The sequence below is a fragment of the Octopus bimaculoides genome, chromosome 8 (genome assembly GCF_046866305.1).
Source record: "Octopus bimaculoides isolate indiv1 chromosome 8, ASM4686630v1, whole genome shotgun sequence".
Classification (NCBI taxonomy): domain Eukaryota; kingdom Metazoa; phylum Mollusca; class Cephalopoda; order Octopoda; family Octopodidae; genus Octopus; species Octopus bimaculoides.
Window position 1 is genome coordinate 45,788,210 of NC_142935.1, and position 20,581 is coordinate 45,808,790.

Below are 20,581 nucleotides of genomic sequence, written 5' to 3' on the forward strand. Positions count from 1 at the left end.
AACGTATTTATTGATAGTAAGACATATTATACATAGATCCGAACTGAGCCCTTAGACCCGTAGGCCTCCTGAGCAACTGCCCAGTGTGTCCATACCTTAAGGCGGAGCTGCTCTCCACATAAATAATTTACCTTCTCACTCGACCACATCCTGCGTTCCTTCTCTGTTGCGACTTTCGGCATTTTTATGTGACTTTTCAAACATAGCAACATTAAGGCCCAACTCAATGAATGTTATGCTTAACTGGACTCACCAGCTTACATGACAGCCGTGAAAGATTTCTTTGTCAATTGTTTTTCACAGTTTTTTTTTATCTTCGCAACAGAAAATATTAACAATCACATTGCCAAATATTTGACTCCACACAAAAGAATTTACTCTCATTCGATGCTGCAGCTGCGGGATGGAAGCGGCCTCGTGGCAGGCCCCGTACTAGATGACTGGACGTGATTGGGCAAGATCTCCAAAGACTCGACGTCATGCAGAGGGGCTGGCACAAGACCGCTAACAGTGGAGAGCACTGGTAGACCTGGTCGGCTCTACGCATAATGACGTCTTTGGGGCCGCTAATCTGAGATGACCCCAGCCCTATCAAGCAGGACCATGAAGCAAGCAAAACAGCAAGTACAAAGAATTTTCACATTTCCTATTTTTAGTCGATTTGATTTATTATTTCAACATTTCTCTTTTGTGTGTGAAAGATCCCAAACGCATAACGTGCCACTGCCTAACGTTTGGTGCCCCTGAACATGTAACTCCCCATCATCTCCTCCAGTATGAGATACTCCAGGTGACTGCTGGAGTTGTTGATACATTTGGGGCTGCTCTGTGTTCAACGTGCAGCAAAGCGCGAAAATCCAGACCAAGACAGCAAAGATTTGGACAGGAATATCGTTCCACATCATGACCGATTATTCTCATGGAGATGCTGGAGGGAGGAGGTTCTGTCATATTAGCTCTTGGCATCGTAAATCATCCACCTGTCTCAAATGTTACATCAATGCACATGGACGTATAACGTTGAGCAGTCAAAATGAAACAATCAGCATGCCTGTTTGTATGCATCTATGAGTTTGAGAATGTTCTAGTGATGTGTAACTGTGTATGTCTGTGAGTGTATATGGGTATGTAATTATGTAATATGTGTGTTTGTGAATATCCAAGTAATGTGTGTAATGAATGTATGTATCTATGACATATGTGTGAATGTGTGTGTTTTTATATATGGTATGTGTTTTGGTGAGTTTACGTGACATATTTGCGTAAATGCACCATGTATGTTTGTGTGCCTATCCAGGACGTGTCTATGTGATTTCTGCATCTATATTATGTTTCTGCACGAGTTTATATAGCACGTAAAAGGATAAGCGAGTGAAAGAGGGGAAAGAGAGAGATAGAAAGATATATAAAAACGAGCAGAGAGAAATGCATCAGGTAAACTAAACGAATATAATTTTTTTCTCACGTCTCATGAAGAAAACAGGTTAACACCCCTACATCAAAGGGCGTTAATAGGTTCGCCCAGTATTATATATAAAAACAGCTGTCTCTAAGGCAAGAACAGACGAAGATAGACAAAGAAAAGGCAAATCTAGGTAAAAGTTAAACAAACGCCAACAAGAAAATGAAACGAGTTGTTTCTGTCGTTTGCTCAAAAGCGATTGAGCGGGCTATGATGTCATAATTCAAAGTGATTTTTGACCTTTCGGTCAGCAAAGTAAGAAATAAGGAAAGAACAAAAATACAGAGAAGGGAAAAAGAAAAAAAAAAGAAAAAGGGAAGAGGATAGACAATCTAGTATGTGATTTGAACTTCACTTTCTCCGAGAAAAAAGAAAAAAAAAGAGAGGGAAACAACCGCGGAAAGGAAGAGAGAAGGAAGAAACTGAAGGAGTGAAAAGGAAGAAGAATCTATTGCTGCAGCTGCTGCTATGATAGTTTAGTTGACAAATCCCTCTGAAGCTACGAATCAGCCAAAACTATTTCGTGATCAGCATCAAGCAATACTTGTGATAAAAATTTTAGTAGCAATATAAGAACATGTTGCAGAATGGTTTTGTTAATAATTTCCAAGGTGAGACCCATTCCCACACACTTTACCTATTATTGTTCCGCAGCCAATAAAATAAAGTACCGGTCAAGTACAGGGGACGATGGTATCAACTAACCCTTCCCTTCAAATTGATTACCTTGTACCTAAATCAGAAACTATTATTATTATTATTATCATTATTATTCAGTAGACTTATTTTTATCGCGTGTACTCCACTTTACTACGAGTGCAGCTCTGTGTGCCTTGGGTACGTGCTGTTTTTTTTTTTTTTTGATTATTTGTTCGGTGTTACAGTACCTAGCAGTGTTATTTTCCGTATGTTATATATATATTTTCTAACCAGGATTGGGTTATGTTTTTGTTTGCATGTTTTTGATCACACCTTGACACAGTTTTTGGCTTTCAGGTTCCACATTCAGGTTACTTCTATTTACGTTCTGGGTTCAAATTCCACGAAAGTCGACTTTGCCTTTCACCTTTCGGGATCGATAAAATAAGTACCAGTCACGTATTGGGGATCAATATAATCGACTTCCCCCTCCCCTCAAAAACTGCTGACCCTAGGCCAAAATTTGAAACGAACATTGTTATTATTGACGAGTCCCCTACACAAGCTCTTTTAGCCACAGACACTAAGGAGAGAAAAGTTTAGTCAAATCTTTCTCTGCTCACTGACTGTGGCGAAAGAGTTATATGGCAGATTAGTCTTAAAGGTTTGAAGACAAGCATTTTTCTATCTAGCTAAGTTTTCAACTTCTTCAAGTACCAGACAAAAAGGAAGGTGAAGGTAAAAAGGAAGGTATTGCTTTGTTTATCGAAAGGAGGATAGAAGTCGCAAGACTGGTTATTCTAAATGGGTCTGTTCTGAGTATGCTTTTCTAAGTAAGAGGGGGGAAAGTGATAGAGGGCACTTTTGATGATTTGGAAATGGCAGAGAAATCTGGGGTTTTTTAAATGGAGTTTCTTCCAAATAATATAAGGAGGACTTCCCCACTATTGAGGAATTTTTCTTGTTAGAATTTTTGCTGGAATATCATTTTGATATCTTTTGTTAGTTTTTCCATTAATACTGATTTCCCTGTGATCGATAAAAGCCCCACTTTTTATTTGATCTATTTCGTCCTTTATATTGTTCTCAATGTTTTGGGCCCTTGTAGTCCAATATAAGAAATTAATTATTGCTTTGTTTTGAGTTCCAATGCCACCGGGGTCGAGTTTGCGTTTCATCATTTCGGAGTTAATAAAATAAGTATCAGTTGAGCGCTGGGAAGTCGATGTCATCGTCTTATCCCTCTCAGAAATTGCTGGTCTTCAGCAAAAATTTGAGACTATTATTATTATTATTATTATAATCATTGACTACTTTTTAATTACTGAAAGTTTCGTGCCTAGCAGCAATCGAAAATAATCATGATGCTGTTGGCCTTTTTCCGAGACAAGGTGCTGCAAATTTCCATTAAGCATTAAACATCCGGCTGAACCTCGATTTCCGGTTGACATTGATGCCTACATCCCTTCAGTTAATGGTATATCCCTTCTAATTTATTAAGCAGAATTTTTTTCCATTATGGCATTTCGATATCATTCTGACTTAGAATTGTCTATAGTTAGGAGACGAATTCTCTTCAGATGATATGCCATCCAATGTTTACTGTCAAGTTTGAAACTTACAGTAATGCCAAAAGTAGTCAAATAACAATGAATATGTGTGTGTGTGTGTGTGTGTGTGTGAGACTAAAACAAATCTGAGCATTTCCAAACGAATTATTTTCAGTACGGCTATAGCTGATTTTGACATTATTTTTTTATTAAGTAATTCATCGTGCTTATTTATTTCTAAGAGTTTTCTACCAATAGCTGGTCTTTCATTTAAAGCTAAGGAGAACGTTGAAACAATTTCTATTTTCTTCGTTGTTAAATTTGAGGGAGAAAAAAACTACACTTACATTTATGCCCAATTTCTCTAAAACCTCATAATAATTGTCAGCTTCATTTGAAGAAAGGGTAGATACTTAGTTGCTATAAAATTTCTAAAATATAACGGGTGTGTAGTTGAAATTCTACTCGATTTACATAAGTTGTTAATTCGAGTTTCTATAACGTTGATATTTACATGTCTTCTCTAAGTTTAATGTAACATAAAATGTTGTCTATACTTATTAGTGGTGGTTATATTGTCGAAACGTAGCTTAGATGTGGTTTTTAGATCTTTCCTAATCTATTTTTGGACTGGACATTGTACTAAAAGGAAAGGCCATCATCTCTAATGTCATGCTTTTAAGGTTTTGAATTTTCTTTTGGGTATATTTACAACATATATTCCATTCAAACCACATACTTCAGTCTCATGAAAGCGAAGCTCATACTGACATCAAACAGATCGTTGTATGTATGTTCGTACTCTTCTGTTACTAATTATATGAAAGCTTCCGGTAAGGACGGACCTGGTTTCTAACAAAGATGCAAAACTACATCATTGGCATGTAGATAAAAGTAGTCATATGTTAAAAATTTGAGAAAAGTCTTGCATACATTTACTTTTCCACTTACAGATTGTATTTGTAATGTGCGTGAGCTGATTGGTTTCTTTTTCTGAAGATCCTATCTTTTAGATTGTCCCTTCGGCATATTACTCACAAAACCAAGAGCGCCAATTATTATTAGAATAAATGCGAATTTGCGATTTAGGCATACAGGCTAAAGGCTTCAAACAAGTTGCCCATAGTAATACTTTTGTCTTTGATTTTCGAAGAGATATTCACATCAGCAGAGCCGCTGACCTCTATGACGTTACATACTTTTCTTGTCCGTCGCAAACAATGGTATCCGTCCTGTTATGCTTGCACTTGGTAGAAGTTTTGATTGGAATGTTCTGCCTATTCTGCCTAGTTCCAATCACTGTTGTGAACATTTTAAAATCACGACTGATAAGAAAGATTTTTTGTACATACATACATACATACATACATACATTTACAATCTGTAAACGGAACAGTAAAACTATGCAAGACTTTTCTCAAGTTTAAAATATGACATTGGGTTCGTCATATACATTCCAACGATGGAGCTTTGTATCTTTGTTAGAAACCTGTTCCTTATTCAAAGGAAAAATTTGAATAATTAAAAAGAGAAACATACATACATACATACGTACGTACGTATGTATGTACGTATGTATGTATGTATGTATAAGTTTCAGGGCTAACTAAAAAAATTCCGAAGTGCTAGAAACTTATATTTTGGTGATTGAATGGGAGTTTAACAAGAGGCTGGAGAATACGATTAGGCTCACATAACATGCAAATTATTCTGGAGACTAGCTCAGCCAAGAGAAATGTTAGTAATCTTGCCGGCTGGACATTGTGTTATAATATCGGTGAAGATCTCGGGACTATACCTCCTTTGCCCTTTCAGGTTCGTGGAAAGAATCTGTCGATAAGAAATATCAAATTCCGGGTTCTTTTATGACCTCTGAACTAGAATTACAACGTGGTTTTAGAAATGATGGATATCTCTTATGGACTCCCTCCGGGGAAGAGGAGCAGATAAATATCTATGAATTATATAGTATTACCTATGTAGCAATTTGCTGTGGATGAGACAGAGCAGTTTTACATATTGTAAGTTGTGTGTGTGTGTGTGTGTTTTGGGAGAAATTGAAAGGGAATAATTTAATTCTTGTAAGTGATCCGATTTTTTTTCTTGTTTGGTTTGATATTTCTTCCTTCTCATTGGACTTTGATGATGATATTTCTCAGGCACATTATCAAGACTACAATCCAGATTGCGCGAGCGAAGGAGGAAGAGGAGAAAAAGAAGAAGAAATCGAGCAAAATCACAAAGAAGGAAAAGGCATATTGCCAGAATGCGACAGGCATGTACCATACCTTTCTCTCCTTTCCGCCCTTTCCACTCACGTTGGTCTGTAAGAGGCTATAAACATTTAGCATCACGTCCTACCATCATATCACGACCAACGATCCGAAGGCGGAAGCTTGTACACGGCCGTGGAGGATTTGACGTTCATCATAGAAGACGTAAAATAGATGGCCAGAATCATCGTCAAGCTTGTTCATTTACATTCAGACCTAGGTTTCGTCATCGTCATTATCGCATGAATCCTCTGAAACATAAACTATGCAGGATGGATCACATCATATTTTGGGATATAGACAACTGGAGTAGGTTCTTTGAAAAGCTGAAGTTTCTCTTGCCTCCGAATACCTTCGTATGGGGCTTTCATAGTACCCAATGGAACCAGCCAACCAGGTAATGCATTCGTGTTAAAGCTCTTTAAGTGTGAGAGGGTGTCTGGCTAAATGAAATGCAATTTTTGGCTCTGTCTCTTTAAGCTCTGTGCTCAGATCTCGCTGGAATCAGAGTTATTTCTTTTAGCTCATTTCTATTATTTTATTTCTTTTATTTGTTTCAGTCATTTGACTGCGGCCATGCTGGGACACCACCTAGAAGGATTTTAGTCGGACAGATCGAGCCCGGGACTTATTTTCAAAGCCTAGTACTTATTCTATCAATCTATTTTGCCGAACCGCTAAGTTACGGAGACGTAAACACACAAACACCGGTTGTCAAGCGGTTATGGGTGACGGGACAAATACAGAAACACAAATACATACGTATATATATATATATATATATATATATATATATATATATATATATATACGACGGGCTTTCAGTTTCCGTCTACCAAATCCACTCACAAGGCTTTGGTCAGCCCGAGGTTATAGTAGAAGGCGCTTGCCCAAGGTGCCATGCAGTGGGACTGAACCCGGAACCGTATGGTTGGGAAGCAAGCTTCTTACCACACCTGCGCCTTTAGATAATGTAAATTACTTAGGTGATAAATGTGTTCTCCTCATTTGTATATGTCCTTTGGATTCTGGGGATAAAGTTGGGCAGTTGTTGTGCTGATAACAGCTATTGAACCGGAAACGTAAGTCCACGCCTGTTCTTTTACAACTAATCAATAAACTTCTCCCTTTCCTTAATGGCATGCCAATTGTAGAAGATGCTTGAATCTTGCGATTACCTCCACTTCTCAAATGGAGCTTGTATGGCTATAGTTTGGGCAGGAACTGTTTAATTTCCTCATCCAGACGGTTCGTACCTGATATGTACGCATGCGCGCGCACAAACAGATGAATACGTGTTGGTATATGTGTGATATAAGTGGGTATACATATGTTCGAATATATATGCATATATACATGTATATGCATATATATATATATAGATATGCATTTGTGTGCGTTCATGATTCAGTTTTATCAATCGATCGATTGATCTACAGAAAATATAGGAAACGACCCTCATAACGATATCTACTCCGAAGCCGAAACAAATCAACTACCAAAGGAAAAGAAATAAAGACGTACGTATGTATATGTAACAAATGTGAAGGAGCGTGGCTTAGTGGTTAAAGCATTAGGCTCACGATCTTACGATCGTGAGTTCGATTCCCGACTGCGTTGTGTTCTTGAGCATTATACTTCATTTCACGTTGCTCCAGTCCACTCAGCTGGCAAAAATGAGGAGTACCTGTAGTTCAAAGGGCCAGCCTTGCCACGTTCTGTGTCACGCTGAATCTCCCTGAGAACTACGCGTTAAGGGCACGCGTGTCTGTTGAATGCTCAGTCATTTACACGTTAATTACACGAGTAGACTGTTCCGTAAATCGGATTAATTGGAACACTCGCCGTCGTACCCGACGGAATGCCATTTATGTCATGTAGTATATATATATATATATTTTCTTTACGTGCATACGCGTATATTATAGCTGTATATATGAATGTATGTGTATATATATATATATATATATATATATATATATACACACCTTCGTATGGAGCTTTCATAGTACCCAATGGAACCAGCCAACCAGGTAATGCATTCGTGTTAAAGCTTTTTAAGTGTGAGAGGGTGTCTGGCTAAATGAAATGCAATTTTTGGCTCTGTCTCTTTAAGCTCTGTGCTCAGATCTCGCTGGAATCAGAGTTATTTCTTTTAGCTCATTTCTATTCTTTTATTTGTTTCAGTCATTTGACTGCGGCCATGCTGGGACACCACCTAGAAGGATTTTAGTCGGACAGATCGAGCCCGGGACTTATTTTCAAAGCCTAGTACTTATTCTATCAATCTATTTTGCCGAACCGCTAAGTTACAGAGACGTAAACACACAAACACCGGTTGTCAAGCGGTATGGGCGAGGGGACAAACACAGAAACACAGACACACACAAATACATACATATGTATGTATGTATGTATGTATGTACACACACACACATATATATATATATATATGTTTATATATATATATATATATATATATATAGATATATATATATACGACGAGCTTTCAGTCTCCGTCTACCAAATTCACTCACAAGGCTTTGGTCAGCCCGAGGTTATAGTAGAAGGCGCTTGCCCAAGGTGCCATGCAGCGGGACTGAACCCGGAACCGTGTGGTTGGGAAGCAAGCTTCTTACCACACCTGCGCCTTTATATATCCTACATTATATCGGTACAGTTCGATGCAACCCCGAAAAACTGGTTTACCAGTCAGCATTAATAATAGGCTGTGGACAGCATAATGGTATAGGGACTTTATTTGCATAAATTCAGTTGTGTGTGTGAAATATACATGAAGATAATCACACACACACACCAGAAAACTAAAACTTTCCTATTTGATAAAAGTTTTATCTGGTTGAAGAAATCCGACACTTCAAGCATTTTCAACTTGTGTCAGTGGTCGTACCACACTTTAGATACATGCGCTCTTGTTATGCAAGACATTCGGAAACAAAAATTCAATATCGCCAATATCAGTTTCTAAGGAGATGACAGATTAACTGAAAACCACACCTGTCAATAGTATACATTTGATAAGTTTAGAAAGGAACTTAGTAGCGTTTGCAAACAGCTGGGATTAAAAATCACAATCAATATCAAACTTAAGACAGCTAATTTATTGGACGTCACCCTTAGACAACAATATGCATAAATCTTATGAAGAACTAAAGCATAAACAGGGATTCTTGGTACAAGGGTCTCCAAACTCTTTACTCTTTTCTCGTAGAGAGAGTTTTGTTAGAAAATGAATTCCGCTATAACAGCACCTCTCCTAATAGCTGTTTCAAAGATGGGATTAAATGCATATCTCACCCACCAACTCTCAATATGATATTAGGTCCCATAATGCAATCAAGCTCACTGTCATTTTTCTTTAAGTATAAAAATAAATATCGATAAAATATTCCCAGCATGTATTGGGAGTTCTGTTCTAAAACCGTGTCAATAAAAGTTGCTTGAAAGTGACCTACAATAGTATTATGAAAAACATATTCTCTCACAAAATACTAACACCCACAACTGAAATGCACTTATAGGTCACACGGAAAGATTTTTACATATACAAAGGGTCAGAATGTCTCAAAGCACGCTATAGCTTGCATGCAAAGCTGTTAGAGTTCTGGCATTCTACATCATCATCAAATTTGTTCAGAAGAACCTCTTAACCTTGTGACAACGGATGGCTACACCACCATTATATACGATGCCATACCAAAAAGAACTGAGAACTTTGTTCTTATGTAAATAAATCTTTTAATAATTATGTTATGAGTGAAACTTTGAAGTAACAAAATCACTATCCACCTTCTGCTGTATCAATATATATAAGATATATATATATAGCAATAAGAAAATAGAGGGGAAAATGTGGTACTCATCAACTTGTAGACACTGTACTATGTCAATTTACCTGTTTATTTTTCAACCAAGAGGACAATAAAAACAATATACAAACACATATGACACACTGTCATATCAGCAATTAAAAATTAAAAAGGACATTTAGTGATCGAAGAAGGGACAAAGTCTTACAGCTGTTTCGGCCTAGGGGTGACATGCTTCATTCTATCTATCTAACTCCAGTAAGCTTGAGTTATTGATAGATTAAATGGATGTAACAGAGGTACATGTATGATTCTCTAGTCCTCTTCAGAGATTTACAAATTTCATGCACTATATTGGATAGATATTATCCCTTATTATCCCAAAGTCCAGCAGTATATTCGATAGATATTATCCCTTAGTGGGTTGAATTCACAACCCCTAACTTTCTTGGATTGTATATATATATATATATATATATATATATATATATATATATATATATATATATATATATTAAAGGATAAAATCTTTATAAGGTTAGCCAGCATGTAATAAACCATATAGGTAACAATTCATACAAGTATATATAATTATATAAATGTAATTATAATAAGAAGGGTGTTAATGAATAGCGCCACATGCAAGAAATAGACGCCAAATGGCTCTCAGAATTAGCACGGATTGAAAAGAAAGGAAAGAAATCGATCTATGGTTAAACTTTTTTTTTTAATCTTATTCATTTACTTTCCTCGCTTTCAATCCGTACTGATGGAGCAAATAATTGTAGTTCTTAGAGTCATTTGGTGTCTATTTCTAGTATGTGGCGCTATTAGTGCCCTTGTTATTATAACTATATTTATATAATTACACACACACACACACACATATATATATATATATATTTACACACACACACATATATATATATATATATATATATATATATATATATATATATATATATATATATATATATATAATTTTTTCTTTCAGGTGCCTGGCGTTTCACCGGCTGATGTCTACTGGGGGATTTCACAAGAATTATCAGAGTGGCAGGACGAAAAATGCAGCAGATTTTGCCATGATGCTTCAAGTGAGATGAAACCCGACTCACGGTTATTTCTTTTGTTGCTATTTCATGATCACTGTATGGGCGCGAGTTTGATGTTTCGTTAAGAAGTTTGTTTTGCATCGTAGTAAAAAACTTTATCAATATAACATAATTGTGTGTGAGTGTATGGTTAAAAAGCTCTTCTGTTTTGCCAAAGACTGAAGTATGTTATGTGTTTTAAACATAAGTCTATAATGGGTATTTTTCCCCGAACGACAGCTGCTGCCTTTGGCTTTTTGCATGCATACATACTTTAAGTATGCTATATTGAGAAAGTGTTTACAATAGAGCTCGTTCTATTGCATAATTCAAATTCGATTTCGCTCATGCAGGCCTTTGCAAACCAATGTATGTTTCATACTGTGTCTCTATATACTTCAGGCAAGCTGATCCGATTTTATTTCAGAAGAGACGCGTGTACGTCATACTGAGAAGCGAAATACGTATTTGTCGCTCTCACAGTTTCTTCCGGGACGATTTCGTTTCGCCTAGCTCTGAAGTATGTTTCCAACGTAATACATCTATAAAGGGATTTTTCCTGGACGAAAACTGCAGCCTAGCTTTGGCTTGATCAAACTTCTGTGAAAAATTTTGGTTGATGGCTTAGTATAGAAACGCGTAGAGAGAGTCATTCCTTTTCTTAAGCAATGTACTTGATTTGTGGTCTACTTCAATACCGCCGCTTAGCCCCTGAGCGTCTTTAGCGGAATACACTGTTGTAAAAGTTCTCGAAAAAGGTCAGGTATTCTGACCTTTTCACCTCTGGCTAAGTCACATAACAAAAGGAATAGAATAATATAACTAATTGCATGAGGTGGCTGTAGGACTGTCTGGTTCGGAGATAAAATAGATGTAATAAAATTAAGTGCTCAGAACATATTTAGCACCCAGCTTCCCCCAGCCTTAAAACATTCAATTAATCGCTAGATCAGTGGTTCCGATGCCACCTTTATATTTTCCTCATCTCCAAATACAATAAACACATACGTTCGTCTTTTTACATGGTGAGAAACGTATTTCACAGACAATACTATTGGCGAACAACAGCAAAAACTGCGCATGACATCCTGCAACCTTTTTTTAAAAAGAGAAAGTGTATATATTTGTGTATATATTTATGAAGAGCTACGTGGTCTTGTTTATGAGTTTTGTTATTTACTAGGAAATGTATTTTGATGCATAGAATTGGTAATATTACTGTAATTCGTTGTGCTTTTGTTTTTATTCGCTTAAGATCAGTTGGACTTCTGCTGCTGATACAGGACTTTGGATTCTAGCTTGAATTTCTGCCCCTCAAAAGTAGTATCCATATAATAGTCGACCCCATAAATTTGACCTTAAAACATGGCCTAAAAATTTCGATTTTTAAACGAGTATATACGGTAGATATGGTTGCTACGACAGAATTGGTTTGGGAAGGACTGCTTTATATCAGTAGTTGGGGTGGGGTGATTGTGGAGGATATGTGCTGCAAACAAGTGTTACACTATGGGAAATTCTAAGTCTCCGCGTTCTAAACAACCATATCTGCGATGACATAGGTAGCAAACTATGTCAGTCTGGACTCTAGTAGCATAGCTAGTGAGGATGGAGGACGGCCCTCCTCGTGTGACGCATTTATTTTCGAAGTTCAAATCCCACAGACTGACCTTTCGTCTTTCCGGGATTGATAAAATAAAATACCAATAAAGTACTGTGATTGATTTACTCTATTGTTACTGTCCTCCAAATTAAAGATCTTGCGACCTCCTGAAACTGTGTCTTTAATTTCTCAATGTGTCCATTCCTTTGCTACCAAACTTAGCTGTTTATTAATTTTATTGTTAAAACTGACTTTGCTTTTCTCTGTAGATTGGCAAGATGGACGAGCTGCTTCCGAAACATGTCCAATTCACAATATTTTCTGGCGACAAAGGGTTTCAAGAAGCTCTTCATCAAATGAAGGATTCAAGAAGAATGATAAGAATAATTAATCCACACGTTCCTGGCTGGCAAGCAAGACTTCATAATATTTTGAACAGGACCATTCCTTGAATCCGATGGCACAGGCCCAAGAAACTTACTATATCGGCACCAAATACCTACGGGTTTTTTCATGATTTCTCAGCCTTCATTATTTTCATTTTCAAAAGGTTAAAAAAACAGAACCCACTCAACGGCTTCGTTCTTTATTTATTGTTTTACATGCTCATGTATTAAAAAAAACATCGATTCACACACACACACTCACGCGTGCGCGCACATTGAGAATTTTTCTTAAAATTTACTGGTTGTGTCTGGAGGAAGGAGCAGCCTATGGTCCTTGTAACTTTTCTGAGGCCAGTGAGGTCGACACCATTAATGTTCCATTTAAGCTATGGCTGGTCAACACTTGCAAGAAAGACAGGAGTAAGGAGAAGATTTCAGAAGACCCATGTGCTGTAGGAGTACTGGACTTAATCATTAGTGTGGGGCTGGTGGTAGGTGGATGCAAAAAGGGTAATGAGAGATGGAGAGAGAAGTGGTCTCTCTGAATGGTGGATGTGCAGGACCAGTCATTCCGAGGAACAGAGGCCATTATAGTAATGGTAGAAAAGACAGAGCGAGGGAATACGGGTGTGAGTCAGAGACTAGTGATGAAATCTAGGATGTTGCTGAATGTCCTCCTATGCCAGCAACGAGGACTGCGCTGGTGATATTTTATACTAAAAGTGACGCTTTGGTGAGACCTGGTGGTGACAGCTGTGAATAGTGCAGTAGCAACCACACACACACACACACACACACCATACATCGAATTTTCTTTAGCTGAAAAATCCTGCAAATCATTACTCTGAGTTACACATTACCGATTGTCATCGACAATAAAGCAGTTGGAAAAGTACAAAGATATTTAAAGGCAGTGGAACGAATCAATAAAGAAATAATATCTATTGTTGATTGGGTAAAGGACGCCCATAATTTTGGAAGTGAAAAGAATTCTTGGCGGAATCATACAAACGTCAAAAATTCTAAGTAAATAAACAAATATAATGTTGGTACGTCGATAGGGAAAACGGAGAAGTAAAATAATGGAAAAAGGAAGAGAGGAAAAGAAGAAAGAAAGCGAGGAAAGTGGGAAAGAAATGTGAAAATGAGAAAGAACGAGGAAAAGAATATGTCCACTAGTTAGAAACATATCGATCACATATTCACTTAAAAAAAAAAAAAAAAAACCCAACACATGACACAAAGCGAACACACAAGACCTACTGAAATACAAAAAAACTAGCACACAGACACATGCACTGTTTCACAAAATCATTCAGATGTTACATTATAACGTTCTAAAGAACAGGGACAGAACAAAACTAATAGGTCAATATCTGGTCCAAGCGTTAGAAAGCAATGAAAGCAGCCACTGAGAAAAGTCAGATGAAAATTGGCGAAACAAGGAAAGGTCAAAAGTTCAAAACTCAAGAACAAAAATGAAATAATAGGAAGCTTTAAAATCTAACACATTCCTAGTAGAACATGTTACATCGTCAACTGGGTAGCAACAGTTTGAAAAATAAATATTTCGAGACCTATCTGCAGAGATTTAAAAGTTTCGATTTAATTAAAAATTTAGATATGTCACTTTATAATTCAAAAACTGTTAGAACGCTTTGCATTTGATACTCCTGACAAAAGTTATACATATTTCCTAACACATGGATAAACTTATTTACCATATTTTAAAATATATTTCGAAATACTTACTTTCGCAATCGTTCATACGATTTTTCTAACAGTTCCTTTGACATCCAAGAGTGTGGGCGTCCTTCATCCAATCAAAGAAGATTTATTTCTTGATCGATACCTCTAATAGTCTATAATTTTCTATTGTTCCATTGCTTCATGTTATGACGTTATGCTTTCCAATTATAATGTGTGGCCATTGTTGTGACTGTAGTTGTATCTACTCTAGCAGCCACAATATTTTCTTGGTATCAGACACAGTGTATCTCTTCTCTACCAAAATGGTAATACACCGCTTCGTCTATTGTGCTATCACTGATAGCTCTGCAAGACACCGACTTTGAACCGTCTATTTTGACTGTAATTCGAACTCCACTATAAAACGCAACTGACACTTAACTCCAACTGAGAACTTGTACAACGACTGACACACGACTCTCTCTACTGCTTGACGTCGTCTCACTTGAGAGGGGTGTACCATTTCCACTACAACATCTCCCCTTTTAGTTTTTTTTCTTTTTGTAAAGCAAATAATTTTATTTTTCTTTGTAGCGTAGACTCAGATGAAATTCCGCTCTCTCATTTATTATATGTACGTCTATTCGAACGTAGCAGGTACCAACTAGCCTTTGGCCACCATTTGGATCACGTTGTGTCCACTACTCTGATTTGTTGGTATTGGCGCAATTTGTCTCTTTGGTTGCGCCAACTTACCGCGTATAATCAGTCAGAGGCTCTAAATAGGATCACGTGGGACAGCCTGTTTACTACCCTACAGCTCCTTTTAAGAACTCAGCTTTTCTTCGTTCCGGTGTCTTTTGTTCCAGATCTGGTTGTTGCAATCATTCTGTTCTAGAGCAACTTGTAATTACACCGTTAACCGCAAGGTTTGGTTTTGAATTTGTTTATTTTATTTGCCGTGGTTTCCGGTAAGGGAAACGTTGTTGAACATTTGTGTATTCAAAAAAAAAAAAAAAAAATTAAAAAACGCTATGAAACTGTTATCCTCTCCTAAGGGGGAAGGATTTGTGAACTTTTTGTTAATCTTCGAAGAGTGCTTTCTGTGTGTTTCGAACTGTGTTCCTATGTCGGAACATTTTGAAACATTTTTTTCTTTTAAATATATATATACATATATATATAATGTCTTCGATAGAAGAAAAAAAGTGTTAGAAGATTTTTGCCTCCGTTGTTGGAGGACTTGAAATTATATCCTTGAAAAAAAGGAAGACATACAATCATTCTTTGGAATGATTACGGAGGAAAACGGGGAGAGTAAAATTGCTCCCACAAATGAAGTAATAAACAAGACTAAAGAAAGGACAATTATCTATAAAACTTATGATGTTATTAACAAAATATTAGAACGATTTGAGGAAAGCACAATCGAAAAATGCCCTGGACCAGTGATGAAACAAATGAACATATGGCTCTTCTGCCATTATATCTGGGACGTAGGACATCCCAGATAAGAAAATATATTCCACCGGAGATGGAGGTCGCGTGGATTGTGGCCACTCTCTTATTTGAGAGAGAGGAAAAGATAAACTTTATCCAGATTTCCAGAGACGCTCCACAGAATTGGGGTGGGGGACAGACTCTGGAACTTCTGGCGCCGAGAAAATTCACATCGGAGAGGAAACCGTGTTGGGAGTAAATGTGGAGAGGAGAAGACCCATGTGTTTCAAGTGTGGCAAAGAGGTACACTTGAGATGCAAGTGCTCGCCTCTACAAAAGGAAGCTGAGGAGGAAAAGACCCCCAGAAGAGGAGGGAAATAAAGAGGCGGCACCCCCGGCCAAGGAGGCTGTTACCCAGCGGGCGACCACCAAGAGTGAAAAAGAAGGAAAAGAAAAAAGGGGCCAGTAGAGGCCATAAAGACACCGTCTGAAGAAAGTATGGAGTTTCAGACGGTGTCTCGCAAAAGGTCCAAAAAAAAAAAAACAGATGGAGTCGCCAACTAAGGCACAAGAGGCGGCTCCAGAAATAAAATTAGCGAAAAAATATGAACTTAACAAAGAAACGGAAGAAAATGGAGAAAAAAAAGAAAGAAAAGAAATATAAATTACAAGAAATAGACAGTCTAGAAAAACAAGATACTGTTATGGAAGGGGTGATTAAGCTTTGCGGCAACCTCCTTCTTCGTCGCCACCATCATGTCCTTAACGTCGTCAACGCAATCTCTCTACGTACACAGCTCAGCAAGTAACTCATCCAGATTCCAACAGTTCACTTTTCGTGAATCATTTCACTACAGATCAACAGCGAATATACAACCTGCATGAACTCCTCTATCAAGTGACCCAGGCAGCAGCATCACAGCCACAACTTCACATGCGACATGTACCTGTAACCGGCTCAGCATCATAGCCACGACTTCTTGATACAGTATTTCAACTACCGTGTACGTCTGGTTACAAACTGGTATTATCTTTCTTGTGTCTATGAACTTCTCACTTCGATGACTACAAACGTTTTCACTGTTTTCTTTTTGTAGCCATCCTTATATGTCCTTTAATACGCGCATACATCTATGCTTGCACACACACATACATTTCGTTCTCCTGACAGCCTGTCACTTATTCTGTATACATGACGCTCAGACACACATGTTATCAACATCAATAAATATTCTCTTAATCATTCTTATGCAGTTGTGTCTTTTTCCATCTGGCATTTATTTGTTCTATTCATTTTCTCTTCATTGTAATAGCTGTATGATGTGGCACAAAAGAGCCATTCTCGTCACCACACATCGCACAGCCCTTACAGATTGGTGACCCCGTCTAAAGAACTATCACCACGGACATTACAAATTGGTGACTCGACTTAGAACACGCATCTACGGTCATTACAACTTTATTCACCACACGTCCCTTTTTGAGTTTTTCTTTTTTTTTGTACAACTTAATATATATATTTTCTTTTTTTTGCGTCTATTTTTTGGAACTCTGTGTTCGTTTTCTCCCACTTGTACGCGTGAGTTCAACCACCTGTAACGGTGTTGGTACCTGGAATGTGTCATGCAGCCATTCCATAGGTACTTCCAATCTGTTTGGTTCATTTTCTATGAATCTCTTTAATTGGTTACTGTCTTTTTTCAATACCTTTTTTACTTTTTATCCCATACATTAATTTTCCTATGTACTTTGTAATTGTAATTTCGCTTTCTTACCAGCACTGTTTTCCGTTTTTATACGACCATATCACCGATTTTGAAAACTTTTGATATGTCCTTCCTGGTACTTTTTTTTTTACATAAACCGTCGGTGCTGCTCAGTTTGAGTGGTCGATTTTCTCAATAAAAGCTAGACTTTCCAGTCTTTCTAAATCTTTGTTGACCTGATCTATCGCCGCAAACGGTACGCTCCGTTTGGGCCTAAAAACAGGTATTGATTTTCTTTTACAGCAATCCTCACTTTTGTTAGTGCAACACCCCCCCCCCCAAGCATTTGGAAATTATTTTATTTTTTCGACTTCATTCGAGCCTTTGACCGTCCTAACTACATTTTCACAGAGAACACTTATGGAGGTATCTCACATGTTAAATAACTCCATGCATTCTGTGCCAAAAAAGTCTAATGATTTTTTTTTCAACACATAAATATTTGCCGTTTTCGTTTTTCCTCGAAAAGTTACATTGCAAACGCATTCGCCGATAAAATATAATTTCCTACTCTGCCAAGGTACTAGCAAAAAGATTGGCGGGGGTCGTGGGTAGTCTTGTCGGTGAAGTACAAACCTGTGCCGTCCCGGTCCGGTCCATACACGTCAATCTCCATCTTATACGCTATACCTTAGAGCGGGTTAAGGGCGGAGTATTGGTACATTTAGACCAGGCTAAAGCTTTCTTAGGGTCGACTATCGGTATCTGGTGACGGTTCTTGCGGCAGTCGGGCTGGGCTCGATCTTTCGCGTTTGGATCATAGCTTTATACAACAACATTGACTCGATCGTTCGGGTGAACGGTTTCATTTCGGAACCGTTCTCTATCAAGCGCTCAGTTCGTCAAGGATATCCGCTATCTCCTCTTCTGTATGTGCTGGCTCTTGAGCCTTTACTGCTGAAGCTGGAGGGTATGAGTGGCGTCCCGCGAGATCTAGGTTGTGGAAGATCAGTAACGGCGTACGCGGATGACATCACCATTATCATATCTGAGGCGAGACACCTACAGTGGGTAGGTGAAGCCGTTAAAGAATACGAGGCGGTGGCAGGAGCAAAAATCAACCGGGAAAAGTCATAGATTTTTAACTTCATTTTTGTGTAATCACATTCGTTACATGACCCCGCATTCATTTTTGTATTGTTTCCTCTGTGTTTGGTCTTTGTGGCTTGAATAAAATTCAAAATATAATTTCCTTCCAGTAACGCCATATGCTACTTCATTTGATCTAAATAATTTTCTCTTACCGATTTGTTTCCATGCTTTTACATTTATGGTGGTGATGTCACTACCCGTGTCTAATTGCATTTTGACACTTGTGGTTTTGATTTTCACCTTGACGAATTTTCTATTTGTATTAACTTTTTTTTCTGATGACAAACTATTTTTTCTCGTTGTTATTTAATATGTCATGTATTCCCACAACGAAAGCACTTTGCTTTTTTGAATGCACAATCTGTCCTCAGGTGTCACATGCCAAACATGGGTTTATATCCTGATGTTTATCGTGTTTTTTTTGTGAAGCACTTTATCCGTCTTCAGACACTTCCGCACAGGTTTTACCTGGAAACCATCTCTGCGTTGGATTTCCTCTATGTTTTGTCTCACTTTTAATATCATATCGCATTCTTCTGACAGTTTCTGCAAGGTGATATCCTGGTTCATTTCCAGCTTTGCAAGAACCTTCGTTCTGACTTCTGCGTCCTTTTTAGCAGTAAGTACCTGTGCGTGAATCAGGCATTTGAACGAATCTGAAATTATCCAGTTTAAACATCTCGCATTCCTTGTTCACATATATAGTAAAGTTTCATCATCGCTTTTCTCAATGTTCAAGCATTTCAACGTGTGTTGAACGAGTGTTTTTCACTGAACATCTTACATTGTGTAAAATGTCAATTGTGTCCGTAAAATTTATGTCAGAAGATTTTTTAGGCAGTATAAAGTTACTGTATTTTTTTATGCTCTGTTGTCGCCAGTTTCCTCAAAATTAGATGCGTTCTTTTTCGAAAATTTGTTCAAATCTTCGGTAATATGTCTCGAAGGTGACCCATTCTTCCGGGATATATTCAGATTCATTTATTGAATTTTCTACATGGTATAGTGAAAACGTAAGCTTTCCATAATTTTACGAATTTTTCGTAAAATGTGTACAACAAAACGTTTGTTATTCCTCTGTCGAGTTGTTAATTTCTCTGCGTGGAAAATCCTTTTCTCTTTTTTTTTTTTTTTTTTTTTTTTTTTTTTAACGTCGTCTGCGTGAATTATATCCTCGTTGCCACTGTTTTGATGTGCTTTCCACAGTTATAATGTGTGGCCACTGTTATGACTGCAGCTGTTGTATCTACTCTAGAAGCCACGATATTTTCTTGGTATCAGACAGTGTATCTCTTCTATACCAGAATGGTAATACACCGACTTTGAACCGTCTATCTTGACTGTAACTCGAACTCGACTATAACACGTAACTGACACTTAACTCCAACTGCAAACTTGTACAACGACTGACGCACAACATGGTTGGCGTCGTCTCACTTTATAGTGGCTGCGTCATGCTACTTTTCCCGTGGGAGGGGTGTATCATTTCCACTACAACATCATCCGAAGATCGTTAACATGAAACTCGGAGTAACGGTTTGGGAAATAGTAAATAAAATTTAGTCAGGGGAAGGACAGAGTACTTGTCCCTTTTCAGGACTTCTGAAACTGGTGTGAGGGAGAGAGGGAGTTATCTTTAACTGGAAGTCTGACTCCAATGCTTGCAACAAAGTGGATCTCTCTGTTAAAGGCACACAACGGTCAGGTGGTGATGTTAAACAAAGTGACACATTAAGCCTATTATCTAAGCAGAGCAAAGC

The 20,581-nt window shown here is 37.7% G+C and overlaps 2 protein-coding genes across 4 annotated transcripts in view; one reads left to right on the plus strand and one right to left on the minus strand.

Annotated features, from left to right (window-relative positions):
• Nucleotides 1-14,890, minus strand: part of LOC106868264 (syntaxin-5) — a 50,558-nt gene extending 35,668 nt beyond the window's left edge. The window contains exon 1 of the mRNA XM_052970076.2: nt 14,587-14,890. Within this exon, the coding sequence (XP_052826036.2) occupies nt 14,587-14,602 (16 nt within the window). The 5' untranslated portion in view covers nt 14,603-14,890. The remainder of the gene's footprint in view (nt 1-14,586) is intronic.
• On the plus strand, nt 470-13,018 carry LOC106868266 (E3 SUMO-protein ligase ZNF451). Of its 3 annotated transcripts, none has more exons than XM_052970080.2 (4): nt 470-624; nt 5,811-5,926; nt 10,749-10,848; nt 12,718-13,018. In XM_052970080.2, exons 1-4 carry the CDS (start codon nt 577-579, stop codon nt 12,898-12,900), a joined length of 447 nt encoding a protein of 148 aa, XP_052826040.1. In that variant the 5' UTR covers nt 470-576; the 3' UTR covers nt 12,901-13,018. The 3 variants fall into 3 exon arrangements, with proteins under 3 accessions (XP_052826040.1, XP_052826038.1, XP_014768938.1); XM_052970078.2 differs by having other exon boundaries at nt 486-624; nt 5,811-6,321; XM_014913452.3 differs by lacking the exon at nt 470-624 and adding an exon at nt 1,910-2,073.
• Nucleotides 14,891-20,581: the final 5,691 nt, after the last annotated feature.